The sequence below is a fragment of the Caretta caretta genome, chromosome 1 (genome assembly GCF_965140235.1).
Source record: "Caretta caretta isolate rCarCar2 chromosome 1, rCarCar1.hap1, whole genome shotgun sequence".
In the NCBI taxonomy this organism is placed as follows: domain Eukaryota; kingdom Metazoa; phylum Chordata; order Testudines; family Cheloniidae; genus Caretta; species Caretta caretta.
In genome coordinates this window covers 51,895,510-51,918,315 of record NC_134206.1, presented here as the reverse complement: position 1 = coordinate 51,918,315, position 22,806 = coordinate 51,895,510, and the positions used below count along the sequence as shown (strand labels likewise).

Sequence of the window (22,806 nt, the reverse complement as noted above, 5' to 3'; positions counted from 1 at the left end):
CACTAAATAGAAAACTGTTTTAGCCTTCCAGTATTGCGCTTGCCCTGTAGGCAAACAGGATACTTAGGCACTCCGATTCTATGGTGATGAGTGCAATACAAGAACCTATATAGAACAGAGTACTTTAGTTTGCCATTTTTAGTTCTTTTCACCAGCATGATATTCCTGCAAACTTTCCCATCTCACTTTCACTCCCTTAATCCCTCAAGAAAAGAACAAAACAATTTCCTAAATGAAACATATAGATTATTGCTTGTGTTTGAACTGATCTCTTTGTATATCCTGAAGTGCATATATGAAAAATGTGTAGCTCTTCAAGCAGGATCTCATTTAAATCATGTGCCTCAAGACACTATGTAGAATGTAGGACTATGGACAAAACTCATGCTTGCACACATTTCTTCTTCCCTTCTTTCCAGATGAAGGCAGCTTATTAATAAATGTAGATCTCATGTGTCAGTTTAGTGGTATATCCCAACTTGAAAAGAAAACAATTGCATCATTTCTCTTTCTACACATTGAAGTCCATGGACTTCCACCCTTTCAGCACAAAGATTGTGGAGTTGATGTTTCTCCATTAAGTAATTTTTACTAGTCCTGTACTGTTTACTTGAGATTTTTTTTTTCTTCTCATCTGTATGTGCCAAAAAAATGTAACTGATTAAACAAAGGAAAATAACATTTTTCACTGGATAGAGAGAGGGCAATAGAACTTTGTCTAATCCTTGGCTTCTGTCTAGGCTGTAATAAATACAACTGAGTTTCTTCTTCAAAAATGGTACCAAAAAGTAGTATTAATTTTACTTTTTGTTGCTGAATATTTTACCCTCTGCATAGCCTTTTAAAAAAATTTCCTGCTCTTGAAATATTCCCAGTGTACGTTATTCTCCGTTCTTATTGGTTTTACGACAGTGAAACTTCAGTGGAATTAGGTGAGCAGAATCAGGCTCTTAATCTCATTTCTACACTGTTCTGTTGCCCTTATTTTGTCACTAAACATGATGACCATTAGACAAGGGAATGGGCTTCCAAGGGAAATGGTGGAGGATTAAGATAATTTAATAACCTGAATAATTTATAACTGAACCAAACACACATGGGTCACAATATTGCATAGGCGAGGAGATTGGCACGTTTGCCTAACTGGTCTCTTTAGTTTCTAGGAATCTCTGTTGATATATTTCCTGGTGTATTCAAACACACACTACTGAAATGTTTAGCCTTTCCCCTTACCATGTTTGTAAAATCCTGGGTAATTCTTGGATATGCTATAATAATTTAAAGCATTCACTTACGATGTGCCTCAACACTGTGCCTGATCTACACTTTGTGTACTCATTTTACTCTGTTTCAGTAACACCCTTTTAAAAGAACACAACTCTGCATGTGTTCCAAACTCAGCTTTACATCTGTGTGGATTTCTGTTACTGACATTTCATCCACATGCTTCCTTCACATTAGCAAAATACAAAAGAATCTATTGTCTAAAGACTTTGTAGACTTCATGTGCGCTAATAAAGATTCCGATAAATTGGAAAACGTAATCCAATGTTCCGTTTTCAAGATTTGGGAATCTGATATGCATTAACCTGCTTCCTAAACATACTTGTTATGGGTTTCCTTTCATAACTGCTTCATATCAATAGTCCACAAAAATAATTCCCTGTGTTGTGTGGGACTGTGATGGAAGATGAGTTTTGGATCAAGGTGTATGTAGGAAGAGGAGAATCCTCAGATTTATATAATACTTTACCATACTCTTGTCCTTGAATTTGAGGAATGGCAGTTGAAGTACACCCTTTAAATATTTACAAAACAGTTGCTGAATAAATCTCTCAGTAAAACATGGTTGAAACTCTATAGTGCTAATCTTCCCATTCACATCAATAAGAAGTGTGGTATGTTGACCATCTGTTACGTGAACCCGAATAGGATCTGAAATACCTACACCAAAGACCTGATCTTTTTATGCCATTGCTTTTATGTAGGTGTGTCATAAAAGCATCCAGGTGTCAGCAACCTGTGCAACTGGTCCTGTTAAATCTGCTTAGAGGTGATGACATTTCAAGTGCCTCAAGATCTCTTACAATTAAAACAGCTAATTGCATTACGGTCTGTAGTTGAAAATATCTTGCTCTTGCATAGGGTTTTTTCCTCTGCAATAATCCTAATGGGATCCACAGCTGTTAGGGCTACCATATGTACAACAAAGAACTGCATCAGGATTAGCAAGCCAACTGGAAGAAACACCAAGCCCCTCAAAGGAATGGGGCTCAGAGGGCTTTCAGCTTGGTGAGGAAAATGAGCTAAATAAAGTCTAAATGAACTCTGAGGTCCTTCTAGCTTACAAAACAACGAATGAATAAATAAATAAATGCCTTTATATAATTCCAGGGAACTGAAATACACAATAAAATCAAGCTGTTTGTGACTCTTCTACCTAGTAACCTCGTCTGCATAGCAGATGAGATGCTCTGTGGGGATTGTGACTATAGATGTGTACATACAATTCCTGAACTTTATTAATATTATTTTTTAGATCTGTTTAATACAATTGGAGGGCTTTCTTAAATGTGATGTAGAGGGCATTCCTTCATGGTTTCTGTGGTCTGGCAGTCTTCAAAATAATTCATTAACACTCCCTTCATTTTACACTCTAGTCCATACCCACTTGTTTTATGTGCACAACTCTCACTGCTGTCAGTGGGTGCTTTGTGTGCAGACCTATGGTAGAGTACATAGCGGTAATGCATCATTTTGGTGCCCAGGTTTTATTTATTTGTGTATAATATGGAGTCTTCCTGCTCTCATGTTTTGATCTAAATATAATGTCTATAAGAGAGATGGAGGCTTTAAAAATAGTCTCATATTAAAGCTGTTTTCTGCTAAAATTTACAGAAACCAACATTCTCATCTCTGATTGACTAGAGTTAGGTTCCTAAATCCATATTTAGGCACCCAAAGATGACCCTTATTTAGCTAAGCGGTTAAGTACATGCTTAGCCTCACACATGTCAATTGGGACTATTTGTGTTTAAAGTTAAAGCATATGTTTCAGTGATTTTGTCTGATTTTCAGAACTGAGCACCTACAAATCCCAGTGGGACCTCAAAAGCTCTGAAAAATCAGGTGCTCTTGCATAAATGAGACTAAATTTACACATACAGGTTGAGAAAATTTGTCCACAAAGTAATGTCTCAACTTTAATCTCTCTCCCATTTTCACTCTAGGAGTAAGAGCAGTAGGTCAGCAGTCTGAAGAGATAATCAAAATGTTAAAGAAGATGCTGTGGTGTATAATCAGTAGTGTTAGAGGTACCATCTGCTGTAAAGATTCATCTCACCATTTAACATGCAAAAACTGTATGCAGTAACCATTTGGTAATTTGTCAAAATACTAACGCTTTCAACAGTCCTGGGCTATAACACTTCAGAGTTTTTAAAGATCATTTCATGACTGCATATACATCATATACTGAACATATTTAAATGATAGTCCCCTTAAGAAAACAGAGTGGAATGGCAGAAGCAATCATAATTTGGATATGCTGTCATAGGAGAGTTAAGAGAAGGACCAGAAAAAATAGTGAAAGCTATTCACTATATGTTCTTCCCAGTAGAAGTGTAAAACAAAATTTTTACTTTTTATCATCATTCTGTGCTATACACCTGGAATATTTCCTCCTGCCTTGAGAATTCATCGAGTTATGCTGTATGCTTATTACTTGTTATCCCTCTGCACTGTCATTTGCAAATGTTTGTGAGGTAAGTTTTCACTGTAATATCTAGCAGAGTTTAAATATAGGTAGTTAACACTTGTCCTATGCCTGCAGCAAGGGCAGTAATGCCTCAGTGAACAGTATAAAGCCACTCAGTGCACGCTTCTGTCATTAAGAGGCAGAAAATGTAGTCCAAAAGCTGATGAGTGAAGTTTTAATCCTAGTCAAAGCTCAAAGGAAGTGGTCACACCAATGAAAAGAATGAGTTTGTGATGATTAAAAGAAAAGACAAAGAAATTCTTAGGCATGGAATGTGTAAATAATGAGGTTTATTTAAAGAAAAATAGGTCAAAATGAATGGCTAAATCCACTGATCTCAATTTAGTGTGGGAGAAATTAAAATTTAGCCTGCAAATACAAATAAACTCGAGCATTCTGGCCAGATTCTAACTCTAGTAATTGCATCCTGTCTAGCTCAGTACTGCACTGAAGTTTCAACCGGATATAGCATTGTTCTTCATATCCTGCCCCAAACAGTTGCTCTGTTCTACCCTAAAGTGACTTTTATTTCTTTGGTGTATGAAATGATTCCTCTAAATAGTTTGTTTTTCCAGTTAACTTCGTAGCATTTATTCATTGACTGCTAACACTTCCACATTTCCAGACCTCCCAAGACTGTTTTCAGTATCTTCCAAATATAGAGAAAGATATGATCCAGTCCCTGCCCCTAAGAGATTACAATGTAAATTACAAACAGTACAGTCTCACTCTACATGATATGTAACTTGGAGGCAAACTACAAATAATATAGCACTTTGGAATCTTTCTGCATGAAAAGTGCTTTATAAACACAAGATAGTATTATCACATGATTTTTATAATTAAATAAAGACCTCTTTCTAACTCAAGTTACCCCATGAAAATATACAGTAATGCCCATTTGTGGCTTTAAGTTTAAAGTTCTGCCGTTACATTTGTAGATTTTTTCAGTTTGCAGATGGTGTTTCTCTGGCTGGGACATTATTTAATCATTAGTAAGAGAGATGCAGCACAGAATAAGAGGTCTCTGGAAAATAAGCATATATGTGGTAATGTTGTTTTATTTTCTCCCTATATGACAAAAATATACTTGCCTGTTCTAGGACCTTTCTGGGGAGGCTTTCACCAAATGGGTCCTTGCAGAAAAGAGTGAACCTGGTTCTAACAAAATAGATATCAGTCATAATTGGCATTTTGGTGTTGGTATTAGCTGGGTTAAAAAGTCAAGACAACTAATTACTGGAAACTTCCTGCCAACAGAGAGTACCCCAATTTGGTGACTTCTCACATTTCAGCCACAAAAATGTGTACTCGATGTAGAACCTTTCTACACTTGTTTTTCAATGGAAGGTGCATAGAAGCTGAATTGCACAAAATGAAGTAGGGAAATCTCCAGTAACAAGGGGGAATAAAAAGAATTCGATGAGCAGAAAAATCTAACTTTTGATAAACATCCTGTAGGCTCTTTTCAAGGGGTGAATGGATGTTTTCCATGGGAAATACTAAACTCCCTTTTGGGACTTCTGTCCAGTAATGACGTGTGGAGACACAAGTGCAGTTTAACAATCATTTCTGTCTTCCTTTGTCTTTCTCCATTTCCAGAGCTCCCAACACAGTGGCTCCTCTACCTCATTAGCATCCACCAAAGTTTGCAGCTCCATGGATGAAAATGATGGACCTGGAGAAGGTAAAAGAGACTGCTTTGATGATAGAAGGTTGTTGACATTTCAAAACAGTGATAGCCAGCATCTATACGGGAAACGAGTTGCTATTCATGCTGAAGAGAGTGAAGAGTTGTAGGGATGACTGAGTCCACCTTGAGAGGGTTACCAGGTTTACTGAACTGGTTGAATCATGGATTCTATGCTAGCATGATGTTTGCCCTTCATCCAGAATAGCATTATTCAAGCATTTCAGTTCCACTGTCTTCTCTGGTACTGACCCTACAGATTGCAGAACAGCTCCCAGAAGCAGTGGATTCTGGAATGTTTTGAAAGGCCACCAGTACAATATGGGACAATAATAGCAGAACTAGTTGAACAATTTCCTCATTGGTGCTAAATGGGTTCAAACAGAAATGGTTTAGACCAACCCAGTTCTGAAATGTGAAAGCTTTTTCTACTCCACCCACATTTTAGAATGCTTGTGAATTATTTACAGCACTTTTGTGTGTGGACACAAAGTGTGAAGAAAGTCAAAGTTGATAATCACAGTGGTCCCTTCTGGGCTTAAAATCTATGAAATACTGGCCCTTTTGAAGTTAGTGAGAGTTTTGCCATTGACTTCAATAGGATCAGGATTTCACCCAAAGTGTGACAGAAGCTCTGGGGATTAAACTGGTTGTAATGTAGAGAAGGCCCAACTGCCACTTTAATGGCCCATCTCTTTAAAAAAAAATCTGATTTTATAAAATTTTTAGATCATGGGATGAGGATGATGGTGGTTTATTATTACTGATTGTTGCCTGACATACTCATTTTATTTACAAGTACTCCCACTTGAGTACTTTGTGGGCTGTGTGTTTAATTGTTTTACTGTGATGTATATCTTTTAAAAAAAATGACAAGAGCACCCTCTAAAGCTGAAAAATAAAAGGAACCCAGGGTGATAAAATGGTGAAAAGTTAGAAGGAAAGGTAATAAATGCAGGGGCAACTAAAATAGAGTAACTTCTAGAATAATTCTTATATTAAGGTTTTTTAAAAGGAGGAGGTGATGGAATGAGAGGGATGTAATTTTGACCAAAGTTCCAAACTCTTGGAAGTAGCACAGCAAAGGTCTAGTAACCTACCCATTTAAGAGGAGAGTTGGAACCTTTAATCCGCAGTTGTTCATATGAAACTGAACTCCCCTGATGCATGAAGATTCTGCAAGGTCATCATTCCTGCTGGGGATGTCACATATTTCCTTCCTTTCGTTTCATATATAAGGGCAATATGCTTAACATTTCACAGCCTATAAAGAGACCTGTTCCTTGTTTCAAGCAGTTTAGAATCCGGCATAGACAAAACAGTTCAGACGTACATTGGTATGTTGTATGCGGACCTGAGTTCAAGGTGGCATAGGATGAGGGTTTTGATACAATGTAAATTGATTTGACATTTAATTAGAAAATAAAAGCAACAATTAGAGGACAGTTGTATGTAAAATAATAACTCCTGTTTGATACCCCTTCAATCTATAAAATTACTTTGCACAGACAGTATCTCAAATACCCTGTCCTAGCCTTTCTTTGATAAAAAGCGTAGCGTATGACCAGGATCTTTACCAAAACGAACATAGTGTGCCTGAAGTAAATTAATCTGAATAGCTGAACAGCACCGTGCACTGGAGTGTTCCATTCACTTGTAACTACTTTTTTAGGAAGCATGCATAATCACATTGGGCTTTCATAGAAAAATGACAGCTCCAGCGAGATGAATATCCTCGCAGCATGCCAGTGATTAAGATGTGGCGACTCAGGGTAGCCTATACTCTGGGGCTATCGTTCCAACAGAGAGACACACGTATCCCTGTACCATTTGTGATTTAAGGTGAAAAACACAAAAGTCACAGCATTTCAATCTTAACACCACATTGGAAAACATGTGGGTTTTTTGCCAAATAGTCTCTCACACTTTGTATTCTGTTGTGTGAAATCTAATTAATGTTTACTGCCTTAAAGCGTGTAAATTTAAGAGTCACTGTTTTAAAAGGCTTTTTAGGTATTAGTATATACCCGGTATATTTATATGGTCCAAAGGTGGTTGGTTTAGATTAAAGTCCATAGTCCCCGCTTTTGGAAGCATTAGTAGGCATTGGTAAACTGCTGTTTCAAATGTATTTCAAGAATAAAGGTGCATTAATAGGCACTAAAGTAACAGGAACTACAAACCTTTTCTGTGTGTAGACACCGTGTGTAACACAATTTTATCTAAACATCTGGTGCCCAGGTTGCATGTGAAGGTGATATGATTGAGAACATTTGTTTAAAAACTAAATATTTAATATTGAGGGGAAAATAGCACTTAACACATGGGGAATTTTATGGATGTCTCATTTTACAGGATGTAATAAAATAAGTGCTTGAGTGTTAGATTTTTGGTACGTATATTTAATCATACTATGTCAAGCAGCTCTAACCCTTATCAAAGGGCTCAACTACGTTTGTGGAGATCACAAAGGCCCTTTCATATTTAAAAAATACAATTTCAGTTTTACAGTGTGAATATGTTGCAATAGGTACTGTAAGTTGTGTAAACCTTGAATGTCTGAGTCTACAGCCCATAGGTTTTATTTTTCATCATTTGATCTGTGTGAAACCTATTGAGTATATTCAATGTCATCAGCATGGTTTTGCTATACACTAAATGAGATATTGATTCTGAATGGTTTCCATTGGACCTAAAGTGCATGTTATGTGCAACATCTGCATTTCCTTCTCTACCAATAAAAATGCACTAATGATTTTTTCAGAAGTGTTGGAGGAAGGCTTCCAGGTTCCAGCATCAATAGCAGAAAGATATAAAGTTGGAAGGACTATAGGAGATGGAAATTTTGCTATTGTAAAGGAGTGTATAGAAAGGTGAGAAGGATTATTTGCTTATTACTGTAAAAGCAATCATTAATATAATGCTTTTCCTAGATCATATCTTTATTTGCAGACTGTGGGACCTGTGGAATAAGGTAATATCTCAGTGCCAGATGGAAAAAATGGAAAAACTAGTCTAATAACCTGTGCTGTGAAAAAAGGGGCAGTTCTAAGGGACAATCTATAACTTTCATGCTTTGGGTTTTTTTTATATATCCCCTCCCCGCCCATCCCCGTGCTCAGCACAATTCTACCAGGGTTCTCAGTGTTCTAAAATAAGCTATTTGAAACTATTTTCTTGCAGTTTACTCTTCCAGCTTTCCTTTTTGACTGGTTAGAACAGACCTGAGAGGGATTCAAAGCTCTAGCATATGTGTTCATCATCTTTTTTCTGGAGAGCATTCTGTGCAAATACAGGAAAAATTAGAATGTGAAATTTGTGTGTGGGGCACTGTAAGGCACTGAAAACTAACTTTAGATCTCACTATGCCTTGAAGTCATGCTGACTGTCAGCATCACTTCCAGGTTATTCTTAATGAAACATGTGCCTCTGTGCTCTTCCTGCTTGTTTTGTATTACAATGTGGTGTCAGAGGTGGCTGGACCCAACTCCAAAGGACAAAGGGAAAGGAATAAAGGATGAGAGACTGACTGAAACTCATGTGCAACAAGAGGGGTGGGTGTGAGTTCCTCACCCCTAAACCCTGAAGTAGGCCGTGCTGCCACAGCCCCACTAAGAGGTGAGAGAGGAGAGAGAGAGGCATTGCTGAGAACCAAGAGAGTGTGGTGTAAAAGAAACACAGGGAGGAGGAGATGTCCACAACAGAAATTATTATGAAGCTTCTGATTTCTGATGATGGCAGTGCAGAGAATGGCGGAAAAAAGAGCCAGAGAAAGAGATGTCCACAATGAACAACAGAGCTGCCAATATCTGATCATGGGCGTTCGGAGAATGAGATTCCACATCCACTGCCACTACATCCTAATGAGGAGCAGTTTACGGAAGACTCCACGGTGGTTTCAGAAGCAAATTTAACATTTCGGCAAGTACAAACTTGGAAGCAAACCACAAAAACTAGATCAAGAATAGGCTGGATACAAACTAGAGTCTCCCTGGAAAGAAATTTGTCCCAGTCTTGGATTCAGCTTGAATTGTCTCCATATACCAAACTAACAGCTATTGTGGAAGTCTGGAACCTTTCTCTCTACAGACTCAGGGTTCACATGGTACGTGGCCAAGATTATTTTGACACCTTTAGAGCTCCTTTGAGAGAGGTTATGATGTTTGATGCAAAAGATCTTTCAGATCAAACTCCAGAGTTGAAAGTGGCCTCTCACAGGAACACTGAGCTAGAAAATGTAGAAACCCAAGAAAAAGGAGAAAAGCAAAATTAAAGAGGGCACATATAAAGCCATATAGAAGAAAAAAGGATAAGGTGAAAGAAAAGGGGAGGGGAAAAAGGCTCAGCTTAGAGTGCGAGAAAAGAAAAGGGCAAGTCTAAAATGAAAGAAATAGTAGATTAAAGAAGCTAGTAGATTATGCAGCAGAATAATACTGGGAGATTCTGAGAGTCTTCCCTGCCTTCAGTTAAAAATGTGTACTCACGCAATTTGGGGCTTTTCAGGTGTTTCTGAAGTTGAGAAGAAATGTGTTACAAGGAAATGATAGAACTAACTGTTGGTCTCACTACACACAGAAATAGTGCTACCATTTCCCAGTTATCTTTAGTAATATGTGGCACTGTCTGTATGGAATATCCTATAAGTGACTAGGGATTTTGTGGTCTGGTTATGCAGATCATCCCAAAAAAGTGCACACCTTCCTGCAGATATTGTTTGTGTTAAAGAGAAACTATCTGAGGAATGTTTTTGAGAGTTAAACCACAAATGTATTAGAACTGTTCCTTGTATCCCTCCACCTGTAAAGCTGGCTTGGTTACCATGAGTGTGAGTTCAGGGAAACAGAAACATTAAACATTAACATTAAACATTTCCGATTTATGCAGGAAATAGCCCGACTTGATTATGTAAAGAGTTGTCACTTTGGATGGGCTAGCACCAGCAGGAGAGTGAATTTGTGTGGGGGGGTGGAGGGTGAGAAAACCTGGATTTGTGCTGGAAATGGCCCACCTGATGATCACTTTAGATAAGCTATTACCAGCAGGACAGTGGGGTGGGAGGAGGTATTGTTTCATATTCTCTGTGTATATATAAAGTCTGCTGCAGTTTCCACGGTATGCATCTGATGAAGTGAGCTGTAGCTCACGAAAGCTCATGCTCAGATAAATTGGTTAGTCTCTAAGGTGCCACAAGTACTCCTTTTCTTTTTGCATAACTTTAAAGTTATCTCAGGCCCTGTAGGGCTGGGAGTGAATGCTGGGCAATGTTAGGGAGCTGAAGAAATTTCCTCTTCCCACCGGCATAAAACTCCTGTGTCTAGAACAGCCTTGGATCTCGGTTATGACTCTTTGATCTATTAAAAAAACTTGTCACTGTACTAAGACTCAATCTTCCCCTTCTTGGGCCTTGAGTAAGATTTTACATGCAGTATTTATTACGTCTCTAATTTATCACATGCATATCTCCCTCACATACATGGTGTGGGTGCAAAGGTTGGGGAGGGGGGTGTATCCATAAAAAATCATGACCGTGATCCTGCATTCCTTGCACACCCAAATGCCCACTGGATTTTGTGAAAGCTTAGTGTGTGGAAGGACTGCAGCCCGTTATTTGGTTTAGGAAAATTTAATTAACAGGTCTAACATTTTAGCCTGTGATTAGTACATAGTTGTAAACTTTTATACTGCAGTAATCTGAATTTTCTGCTTTGCACTGTACCTTTTTATTGTTCATTATAAGTGATACGTATATCGTCGCTTGCCTATCTGATTGTCTCTTTCTGGTCTGTTCTGAATGTCTGTTCTGAATGTTTACTTAATAGGTCTGTAAGACACAGAGCAAATCAATGTTGCCAACAGTCTGTGGTTACACATCTTTTTAGAGGAAAGAATAAAAAGGATATTAATTTACATGATCCTAGCTTTTTATTTTCTTTTAAAAAATATATGATGCCCCAAATCAGAGTCGCCAGAGTTGTCATCTGCTTGTTACATATTTGCTGTATCATGTATGCAATTTGTCCAGCAGTATGTTTTCAGACAAATTCATTTCTAATATATCAGATTTTGGAAATATCTTAATTTCCATGCTAGTTAATATTTCCAGTGTTTTGGAGCACATATAGTCTTACACAGAAAACAAAATCCATTAATATCCTTTTTTGTGACAGAAAGGAAGCTTTCCTGGGACAACTAAAGAGTCTGGTTCACTAGCTTTCAAGAAGAACATATTTTGCTGAGTTTTGGCCCCTTGCACCTGAGTTTCTGATGCTGTCCCTCCCACCTAAAAGATCGACATTGATACTGTAACTATCTGTCCCTTCTCAGGTTTGGGTGTGTCTACTCAGAATAAATGCATCCACATGAAGGCCACCTCAGGGTGAAGAATGGTCAGAGCTGTAGTTTGAAGCCCTCTAGTGGGGAAAACATAGATGTCAGGGTGCTTTATTGCTAGTTTAAATTAAGGCTTTAACAGCAATGCTGTAGTTTTGAAGAGATGATCATTCAGAATAGCTTCTTTGGAAACTCTTAATTTGTATCCTAATTTATATCTTTCTTTGGGCCCTGCCAGCTTTCGAATCTGAATGTGGTGAAGTATTTGTCACATTTTTCTTCTTTATAAACGTTCCCATTACAAAATTTGGGAAATTGGGGTATAATCTGCTGAACATGAACTCCCAGTGCAATGCTATGGCCAAAAAAGCTAATCCGATCCTGGGATGCGTAAGCGGGAATCTTGAGTAGGAGTAAAGAGGCTCTTTTACCTCTGTGTTTGGCACTGGTGTGACCATTGCTGGAACACTGTGTCCTGGTCTGGTGCCCACAATTCAGGATGGGTTGGAAGGGGGTTCAGAGAAGAGCCACAAGAATGATTAAGGATTACAAATATTTCTTATAGTGATAAACTCAAGGAGCTCCATCTATTTGTCTTAACAATGAGAGGATTAAGGAGTGACTTGATTATATAGAAGTATCTACAGGGCGAACAAAGATTTAATAATGGGGCCCAGTCTAGCAGAGAGAGACAACATGATCCAATATCTGGAATTTGAAACTAGACAAATTCAGACTGGAAATAATGCGTACATTTTTAATAGTGAGAGTAATTAATCATTGGAACAATTTACCAAGGACTGTGATGGGTTCTCCATCACTGACCATTTTAAAATCAAGATATGATGTTTTTCTAAAAACATATGCTCTAGGAATTATTTTGGAGAAGTTCTATGGCCTGTGCTATGTAGGAGGTCAGACAATGATCACAATAGTTCCTTCTGGACTTGGACTTTATGAATTTTAAATTTAATGTTCTAGTATTATGCTGTTACAGATATATATCTGCACACTTCAGTATGGTGATTAAAGTGTCTAATTTCCGTAAAATAATATTTTCAATGCATGACTCATTAATGTCTCCCATTTACCAGGCTGTGGACCCTTTTTTGGTGTTAGATAGCACATACATATGGCATTTCAATTTAACTATATTTCATTTGATGAAGAATAGAACAATTGCCATGTGAATTTCTGGTGCTGATTTTTCCTTTTTTTTTAGACCACTGGTATTCTAAAGTAATTGCCCAAAGGTTGTGCAGTAGCACCATTGTAAACTGGATTACTTTGGATCTTGTTGTAAAATAAAGATACTTTTTATCAGAGTTGCTCACTGAATTACTCATTCTCCATTTCACTCAAGGGTAATTGAAGCTATGTGAATGGAGTTCCATGTTCTGTCCTTTCAGCCATCTGTATCAGAGTTGTAAATGGCATAAGAAAAGGATGTTAGTGTCTTTAGTTTGTCGAATAAACCTGATCTTTCCATATCACTAATTTGAAATAAGTGTCCATAGTATCAGCCGTAGTAGATATTGTTCTGTGCTAGGTGCTATCCAAACATCCCAAAAAAGGCAGAGTTCCTGCCCCAAAGAAGTTGAGTCGTAAAATCCTATCAGGTATGTGCTCTTGTTGCAATAATTCTCTTGGTCTATTGCTATCAATACAAAGAAATGTTAACATTTGTATCCCCAGAGCCATTGTTGTTCCAGATTTTGTCCTGTTAAAATCAGCGACCTTAAACTCGGCAGGTCTACCGTGTGTTACCACATCCTTTAAAAAAATATTCAGATGATATCCTTTTTCATCTCAGCAGTTATGGATACTGTGCTTGAATGGCAAACATAATATCCATTGGGAAACTTTCATTGCAATTGAATGTTTATTTTTTCTTTCATCTTTTCTCAGGTCAACTGGTAGAGAATATGCTCTGAAAATCATAAAGAAAAGTAAATGTAGAGGAAAAGTAAGTATGAGAGCTCAAATAAGGACTATAAATGTTTCCAACAAAACATTTTTCTGTGAGATTGACATCCTGTTTTGACAGCTAAGATCAGTTTGGGAAGTTGTTGGTGTTCGAATTCTTCCTGGCCAATGGCAGAATTTTCACAGTTAAGGGCATTTGCCTTTGGAATTTTCTGCCCTTGGCAGGCCATCAGAGCACAAGTCTAGCAGCCTGCAGAATACAATGCAAAATATATTTACTTGGTTCAGTATTTGGCTAACTGTGTGTGTTTTTGCTTTAACTACTGTCATTAAAGCATTTAGCTGCCAGAGTGCTAAATGCTATAAAAAGAGTAAAATAGAAGTAATAATCATATATAGTAAATACTATACTAACTGAATTGCTGCTGGTTTTTATAGTTCTTTACCAAGTGCTTTCTGGGAATATAGAACCATATTTATAACTGCTCAAAAATATGTTTTGTATTAGAAAATTTTCTAAGAAGTTTCAGTGACTTTTCTTTTCCCACATTTCATTTTCTGTGGTCTCATCTCTGACCTTGACTCAATCACAACAATGATGCTGTTTCCAGACGTTTTCTACATTGCCTAAAAAACAATGTTTGTGACTTTCATGGATTCTTTGGAAGATTTGAAAGTCCCAAGAGCCTCTGAACTCTCCCTCATGCATTTGGGGGGGTAGAGAAGGTAGCGTTTTTTCACCAATATGTATTCATTTTAGATTTTTGTTCTGTGGCAGGAGCACATGATCCAGAATGAGGTATCTATTTTAAGAAGGGTCAAACATCCCAATATTGTTCTTCTGATTGAGGAGATGGACATGCCAACTGAGTTGTACCTTGTCATGGAGCTTGTAAAGGTGCGTATTGTGGAGGAGCTCACGCACATACCTGAACCCAATTCAAGACTTTATCAGCACCTTCAGACATTTTGCTTAAGCAGCTGTAACCATAGTACATTATAAAACTCACTAAAATGCCCGTTGCTTTTATCCTAAAGACTTACAATAACATATGACAAGAGATGTGTGTTCCATACTCTTGCTGTTTGGGGACTCTCAAGCATGTTCATATTGTGGACCACATCCTAATAGTGTGTATTTTGTGGACACCTCACCTTCCATTTGTGATCACCTGGACCACTTTTCCTCACATGTGGCATCACACAACATTCCTGTGGTAACTGCAGCACTGCCTTACATGACAAACCGATATAAGAAAACAATTGAATTTTTAGCTCGTTTTAACACAATTTAGCTGCTAGCTCTGCTCATTTTCAGCTCTATGTGACCTGATAGTTTTTTGCAGAGCATGCCAGCAAGTGCTCAGTGGTCAGTATTTTGGGGGCCCATGATCCTGTTCACATGTTTCAAAAAGAATTTGGCCCCAGATTACACCAAGAGGCAAAACAAAAACACCCAATTAGAGCATTTGTATAAACATCATTATATTTTGATGAAACAAAGTAATATGGCCTTACATTTAAAATACATTACCTGTGTCATCTGTATCCATTGAGTTTAGTGTCCCTTCATTAAGTCTTCTCTTTTAGTTTAATTGAAATTGAGATTGAAAAAACCCATTGTTGTTTAAAGTGTTGTTCTATCCTGAAAAAAATAACTGATTTATTGCCTTGTAGTGACTTCCAAATTGAATGTGTTCACTTTACAAGAGCAGATTTTCTTCCCCCAATTGCCAGAACTGCAAACTCAGCATGGAATATACAAGTCAAGCCAGGTTCTTTCTGGCCCATGTATCATTGGCAATAAGGGGGTCTGCAATCAGAATTTAGCTAACAGTTCTGTTAATAGAACAGGAGTACTTGTGGCACCTTAAAGACTAACAAATTTATTTGAGCATAAGCTTTTGTGGGCTACAGCCCACTTCATCGGATGCATGCAGTGGAAAATACAGTAGGATGATTTTATTTATTTATAAATAAATTTATTTTCCACTGCATGCATCTGATGAAGTGAGCTGTAGCCCACGAAAGCTTATGCTCAAATAAATTTGTTAGTCTCTAAGGTGCCACAAGTACTCCTGTTCTTTTTGCGGATACAGACTAACATGGCTGCTACTCTGAGTTCTGTTAATGATACACATGTCAGAGTACAACCCAGCTCACTGCGAGTGAAAGTAATCAAAATGTATTTGTCAGTAAAATCAGAGAATTCTGAAGAAACGCAGGGCACAAAGGTCTTGAGTAAGAAAATGCTATTTTTCCACAGTGTTTTTACAGAATAGACCGCACTTCAAGTTCACTTATAAAAACAATGGTTCTCCACTTATTTAATTCTGCAGAATACTTTATAAGAGAGACCAACTCTCTCATTAACTACTTCCATTCTCAATATCCCATTCCCGCCATCACTCCGGCAACACTCTTTGTTTTGGTGGCCTTGCATACCATGGTTTGAAGTCCACTGATTTAAATGTTTAGGATTTGCAAACATAGGTACTTAATTTGTGCCAGCAGTGCTTGTACACACACCTATTGAATGCAAAAACTTCACCCTGGTGTGCAAAACTGGCCTTTAAGCTCTTAAAAGTTCTACCCTATGGAAAGAATACCACTGCCTTCCAACCACACCAGAACTGGAAGACCATGCTCTTCCCTCATCTCCATGCATTAAATAGGGCCCTGCATCTCCTGCTTGCAAGGACTGGCCTGTCCATTATACCACAAACATGTAATAGATGGGAAGTTGAATTGCCGCTCAGTGATTCATCCACAAACAGAAACAAGATCCCTTCAACCACTGCCCAAGTTGTGCCCATCCCCTCACCTAATCTTTGGAGGCATAGTAAACCCTGCCACCTCTTAGTTCCCCTTGTCTGCCATCTTTTTGGTTTTATAGCCATTCTTTGGTCCCCCATCAGGTGGCTGGGCTTCTGGGGCTCAATGAGAGAGACCTAGGCAGCCATATAGTAAAACAATCAGAGAGGTACTATCTGATAGGTCTGCTCAAGTTCCAAATTCTGGGCCATTTTAGGTCTAAGTGACTACCCACCGCCACTCAGTTTCCTATGACAGACCCTCCATCTCTCTCCTCCCCCCAGAAGGTCTACTAGCAAGTGTGAGATGTGCCCTGACTGCAGCGCCCCGGACCTTAGGGGTGAGCAATCACTTAAAACACAGGCAAGTTTTGCAGGAGTAACTTACTTAGCCACCCATGTTTGAAAATTTGTCATGCAATTGGGTTTTGTGTTTGGGTTTAAGTTATAATCCAGTTTTCACTCAGCTAAACAAGAGAAGTACTGAAAGTACTCACAAAAGGTTATAAAGAGAAAAGCTATTCTTAATGATTTCATGAGAAAATCAGTTTTCTACTACTTTTCCTACTCTCTTCCTCCTCAACATACCAACACACCCTTGCATGCTCTTTCTCTCTCTTTTTTACTTAAGAATTTCTGCAGATTCCATGAAGTTTAATCTGATGGTTTGCTTTTTCTTAGTTATGATAATATTCATGCTTTAGGAGATTTTTCATAGACATAAATTAATCTGAATTTCTATGAGCACATGGATTAAATGGGTTTTTTACCTATATATGGGGAGGGGGAATAAGGGGAGAATGGTCCTAATCAGATGTTAATATTGTTTCTCTGAATATCTATTCTATTTGTTAATATTTAATTGAAAAAACCTTGTTATACCGTGCTCTGCAGGCACCAAGGAAAGTATTTCTGGAAAGATATTAATTGTTAATTCAACAATTGCTGACTGTTTCCCTTGCACAGCACATGCTGTTGGAATTGATTAACCATCTGTTATTGACTGACTTTTGAAGACCTGAGTTTAAATCAAATTCACACACAGGAAAGAAATTCAAGAAGAAAAGGCTTGTTGTAGAGCACAGTTGCAGTTAATATCACCCTGCATTAATTGACAGTAACATGTTTGACAAAAGTGGCTGCTGCAAATATTGCCTTCATTTCATGGTAGGCATATCGTTCCCTGCTTTTTTTAAAGTGCTCTAATTGTAAGAAAAAGCACTTCATAAATACAAATATAAACATATTGCAAGCAGTGCTTGTAAAACAACTGCAGGACCTGGTCTCTGGCACTTTGCCTTTCTGCACAACAAAACAAAATTATTATTCAAACTGAACAGGGGTTTAGTCAACTTAACAAGCAAGATTTACTATTGAGTTTCCTTTACTGCTCAGGGATACGATTTCACTTTCACAGCAGAAAAGAGATTATATCATTTACATAACAAGGTAATAAAAAATTGGTTACTGTATTTTACAAACTTACTGCCTTATGTGCAGATGATAAAAATTACATTCTGATGTCTGACTTAATTCCAGAAAAATCGGAGAATCAAGAGATAAGGGTTGAAATTGCATCCTTACATGCCCCCGCCTCATCCCCCACCCCACCCCCATGCGCCCAATATGCCTACGTAATGGATGGTTGCCCTGATGTATGAATAAGCTAGGCAGAGCTTGGCAAGTTATAAAACACTAGTGCTTCAGAGATAACTTAGAAAAAATATTTTTCAACCACATTAACACTTTAAGTGCCGTCCAGCACCTCTCTCTCCTCTTTTAACTTCAGAAACACTTATCAATATAATAAAACTCAGTGTAGTCTAATTATACCCCCTTTTTTTTTTAACTGAGGACAAGGTAGACTGCCTGACTGCCAACAAAATTATTCTGCTTTATATTAGTTGTCTCTATATTAATGTACTGTGTGTGCTTCCTTTTTCTTTTCTTTTTCTTTTCCTTTCTTGAGTTTAGGCTTCCCTTCTTTTCTTTTCTTTTCTTTTCTTTTCTTTTCTTTTCTTTAACTTTAGGTTTGGTCTTTCCCTTTTTCTTTTTGCTTTTAGACTCATCTTTCTTTTACTTTCCTTACATCTGAGGCTTGACCTTTCCCCCTCCTCTTTGGACCAGATACTTGACTGATGTTACAGCTGAGGTTTAGGAACATAGGAATATTAAAACATAAGGATTGCCATGCTGAGGTTCATCAGAGGTTCATCTCGTCCAGTATTCTGTGTCTGACCATTGCTAGCACCAGATGCTTCACAGAAAGGTATAAGAACCCCACAATAGGTAGGTTTCAGAGTAACAGCCGTGTTAGTCTGTATTCACAAAAAGAAAAGGAGTACTTGTGGCATCTTAGAGACTAACCAATTTATTTGAGCATAAGCTTTCGTGAGCTACAGCTCACTTCATCGGATGCATACTGTGGAAAGTGTAGAAGATCTTTTTATATACACACAAAGCAATAGGTAGATGTGAGATAATTTGCCCTCTACATTAGGTCTCATCCTGATCTCTAATAGTTAGAGATTTGCTTAAGCCGTGACACTTGCGGATTAATATCTCTTCTAAAATTTTGAAGAAACCAGTCCTTTCCCTTAATCTTCTCTTTTGAGCTTAATCTTGGCCCCTTTCTCCTCCATCTTCTACTTTATTCTGTTTGAATTTTTTCCCCTGGTTTTCCAAGTTCTCTAACTCTCAATTCCTCTGAGTGGTTGATTCAAAGAGTCTTGATGGATGTAATCAGATAGTACAGAGGAAGGTCTGTATGGTCCAGATTTGTCAATGACTGTCTTCAAACACTCTAGTGACCTGGACTTTTAAAACCCAAAGTGGGAATAAATCTGTGCTGGACAACTCTAATTTGCATTCTGGAATGAGCTAATTTTGCTTTCATTTACAAGTCCTCTTATCTTTGCAGCTTGCAGATTTCTTAATTGTGCTGCTGAATCCTCTGCTGAGCTATTATAATTTTCAGCAAGATGCTTTTTAACTGGACTGGTGGCAAAGGTGCTGAAACTTTGTCTTCATCTTGCCCACAATCAGACACTAGCTGTATAGCCATGTTCATTGTCAATCTCACCTCTTTCTCTTGTTCTTTTCTTTTGTGCAACAACTACCCCTAGTTTGGAGGTCTTCACAGTGCTGGATAGTGTACCCTTCTCAGATTTTTATGGCCTTCAGCTTCTTATGTGAGGTTCATTTTCAAGAAATGAGGGGGCATCCTATACCCACCTGTCTCCCAGTTCTTTTTTCAGAATTGCTCAAGTTTTCTGCTTTTGTTTCTTTGTGAGCTTTTCGTTGAACCTCATTTTATTACAGTTTGCATCCTTCTGTTTCCCTGTCTTGCTCTGTGGTAGTTACTCAGATTTCCTAATATAATATGTGTCACATAGATTTTTCAATGTTTCATATACCATTCTTTTTATCTTGACCTAGGTCCAATATGTCCTATGCCTCTTCCCCCATATTGTATATAAAAGAGATATACTTGGTATTTATTGGTGTAATTGACAAGTCCTGATGCAACGTGAAACTGCTCAACACAGTTTATGCATTTTGGCTACGCTGATTATAATCAGTGAAATTAAAGCTTTCTATAGGAATTATACTAGTGTCAAACACTATAGTACAAGACTGTTGAGTTGGATGCCAATGACCATCAGATTGGCTAAACAATCATGAGGGGTTTTATTTTATTTTTTTCAAATATTTATCTTTATTTTTCTCCTACTTTTTGAGCCTCTAGCAGCCATGTTTTCTAGCTTTTCTCTGTAACCACAAAGGCCAGAAACTGACTTTTTTATTTTCCCCAATGAAAACTGAGATTTGCATGATTCCGGCCCTGGGGCTTAAGGAAAAATACCTAATAGAATGAAACATAGGATAAAATCATGAGAGTTGACAGTGCTTGGAGTATGGGAAATATTTTCTCCATTGCCCTGGGAAAATAACTTCTGTTCCTTTAAGAACACTCTGCTTTTACTTATTTTTTCTCCTTTCTGTTGCTGGTGTCCCTGCTAGGCAGCTTGATTTTTCTCACTGTTTTTGCAGACATGGTCCTCTCTTTTTCTGTTTCTGTGGGATCTAGGCTTTCTTGATGGACCTGCTCTGCTTTTGGCCTGTGGGCCAATTCTTCTGCAAAGTAACCTTTTATTATTTCTCACCCTGCCTGCTTTTTCCTTACACTCTTTATTGAACTGGGGGTTCTCCTGCCCTCTTGGCCATTCTCAATCACTGTAATATTTTTTCTCTCTTATAGCTCACTGCTGATAATAGAGCCTGATATAGTGGCTGCCTGAGAGTTTGAGAATGGAGAAAATAAACACTCTCCTCACTTCAGAAGAGTTTCACTTACTTTCTCTTCTTTCATTCCTTTCCTTTTGTTTTCCCCTCCCTGGAGGTGGCATCCAGCCAGCTCTGGCACCATGTCATGTTATGGTGTAGGAAGGAACACAGAGAGAGGCATAGGTGATTGCAACAGAGTTAAATACTTTTAGTGATAACTGGGAAGTGACATAGATTGTCTCCAGTGCAGTAAGACAACAATGTTAACTCATCAGATGCCTTCCAGCATAATAGTGTATCATATTTTCTGCTGGGGTTATCATATTTTCTGCTGGGGGACCCCAGTATTAACATCAGGAAGTAGAAAACCTAGAATACTTGACACATTCTATAAGGGAGAGAGGTCTCTGGAGTTAATGTTTTCAAAGATTTCTGAGAGGTGGAAACAGATCCCTTTAATGCACTGATATATATGCTGGGTAGATAGATACATTATGGGAAATAATTTCATATTTAATTCTAAATATCCATATCATTTTGGATTGAACTGAGATTGTGGATATGGTTTTGAATGTAGGTTATTTGTAATTATAATAAATGGCAGAAAGGATTGGTACCCAGCACAATGGATGCAGCAGGTTTGCAACGTAGGTGCTAAGGAAACAGGTTGGCTGTGCTGGAAATGTTGCAGAAGCAGCATGCTTGGCTACAGGAGAGGAATGGGTTGCTTCGCTTCATATTTTCCTCAGTCTGCATCTTTCAGCTCCGTTAGCTGACACACTGAGCAGTGTTGACCAGCTCTGAATGGGAGGTATGCCCAGCCTTCTGTACCTGGGAGGAATGACACCACAACACAAAGTCTTTGTCGGTAGGAAGGACCTCTGTGGGGCCCTCACAAAGTGGCACAGTGCTGCTATTCACGTTCTAAGAAGATTATTAAGTGGTGCTGTCTGGGTACAACAGGAAGTTGTTAATGTGCCACGGTTGTTCTATTCCAGGGAGGAGACCTTTTTGATGCCATTACCTCCACTAACAAATACACAGAGCGGGATGCCAGTGGGATGCTGTACAATCTGGCCAGTGCCATCAAATACCTCCATAGCTTGAACATTGTTCACAGGGATATCAAACCCGAGAATCTACTGGTAAGTGAAAGCTCTATTTACTGTATTGTTACTGCTAACTTGGGAGTGAATGAAAGTGTACCTCTGCTCTCAGTGAAATAGTCTATGCCTTTAGCCTTTTAACTTAGTTTCTCTCACATGCTAATCTTTTCATCATCAAAAGGTCTTTAAAACCAAACAGCAGTCACAAAAAATATAGACGTGTAGGCTCCTAGAAGTTAAACAGTCTATGTCTTTAGCTAGTCTTTGTCCTAGGACACTAGTGCAGGATTAGTCCATACAGTGAATTTTTGAGTGTGTTTTCAGTCCAGCTACAAATATTTCATGCAATAGGGCTTTAGGCACTTCCCTTGGAATAAATACTTTGCACCTTTACATAGTACCAAGCTACCCACCCCGCCCTACACAGGGAGATTAGTAGCAGTATTTCAATTTACAGACATACAAACAGAGATTACATGATCTGCCCAAAAACATGTAGTGTGTCAGTGGCAGATCAAGGAATAGCACCCTGAAGTCCATCTCTGACTGCTCTAACCATGAAACAGTCTAATAGATCTTTTGGTTAGAACACTTTCCTTGTTAGACAGTCTAAACCTTCCTTTTTCTAATTTAATGTCATTGGTTTTCTTGTGAGGGCCCAGTCCAACTCCCATTGAAGTCACTGAAAAAACACCCTAAACAAATCCTCTCTCTCCTTGGGGGTCTACATATTTCTTGACAGTTATTGTGTCCACTGTCGTCTTTAGTTCAGTCTTTGCCAGCAAATTAATGTCTCCAGTCCCTTAATCATTTTTGTGTTTGTTCTCTGAATTTATTCTAACTTGCTGAGAATTTTCAGTATCAAGGCGCCCATAACTCTCTGTGTTTTAAAGCAAT

At 38.2% G+C, this 22,806-nt stretch overlaps 1 protein-coding gene across 4 annotated transcripts in view; it reads left to right on the top strand.

Moving 5' to 3' along the window:
* DCLK1 (doublecortin like kinase 1) overlaps nucleotides 1-22,806 on the top strand; it is a 335,098-nt gene that overhangs the window by 273,767 nt on the left and 38,525 nt on the right. For all 4 annotated transcript variants that reach the window (XM_048847689.2, XM_048847670.2, XM_048847680.2 and 1 more), the window contains 5 exons: nucleotides 5,360-5,444; nucleotides 8,212-8,320; nucleotides 13,686-13,743; nucleotides 14,482-14,601; nucleotides 21,802-21,948. In XM_048847689.2, the coding sequence (XP_048703646.1) occupies nucleotides 5,360-5,444; nucleotides 8,212-8,320; nucleotides 13,686-13,743; nucleotides 14,482-14,601; nucleotides 21,802-21,948 (519 nt within the window). The remainder of the gene's footprint in view (nucleotides 1-5,359; nucleotides 5,445-8,211; nucleotides 8,321-13,685; nucleotides 13,744-14,481; nucleotides 14,602-21,801; nucleotides 21,949-22,806) is intronic.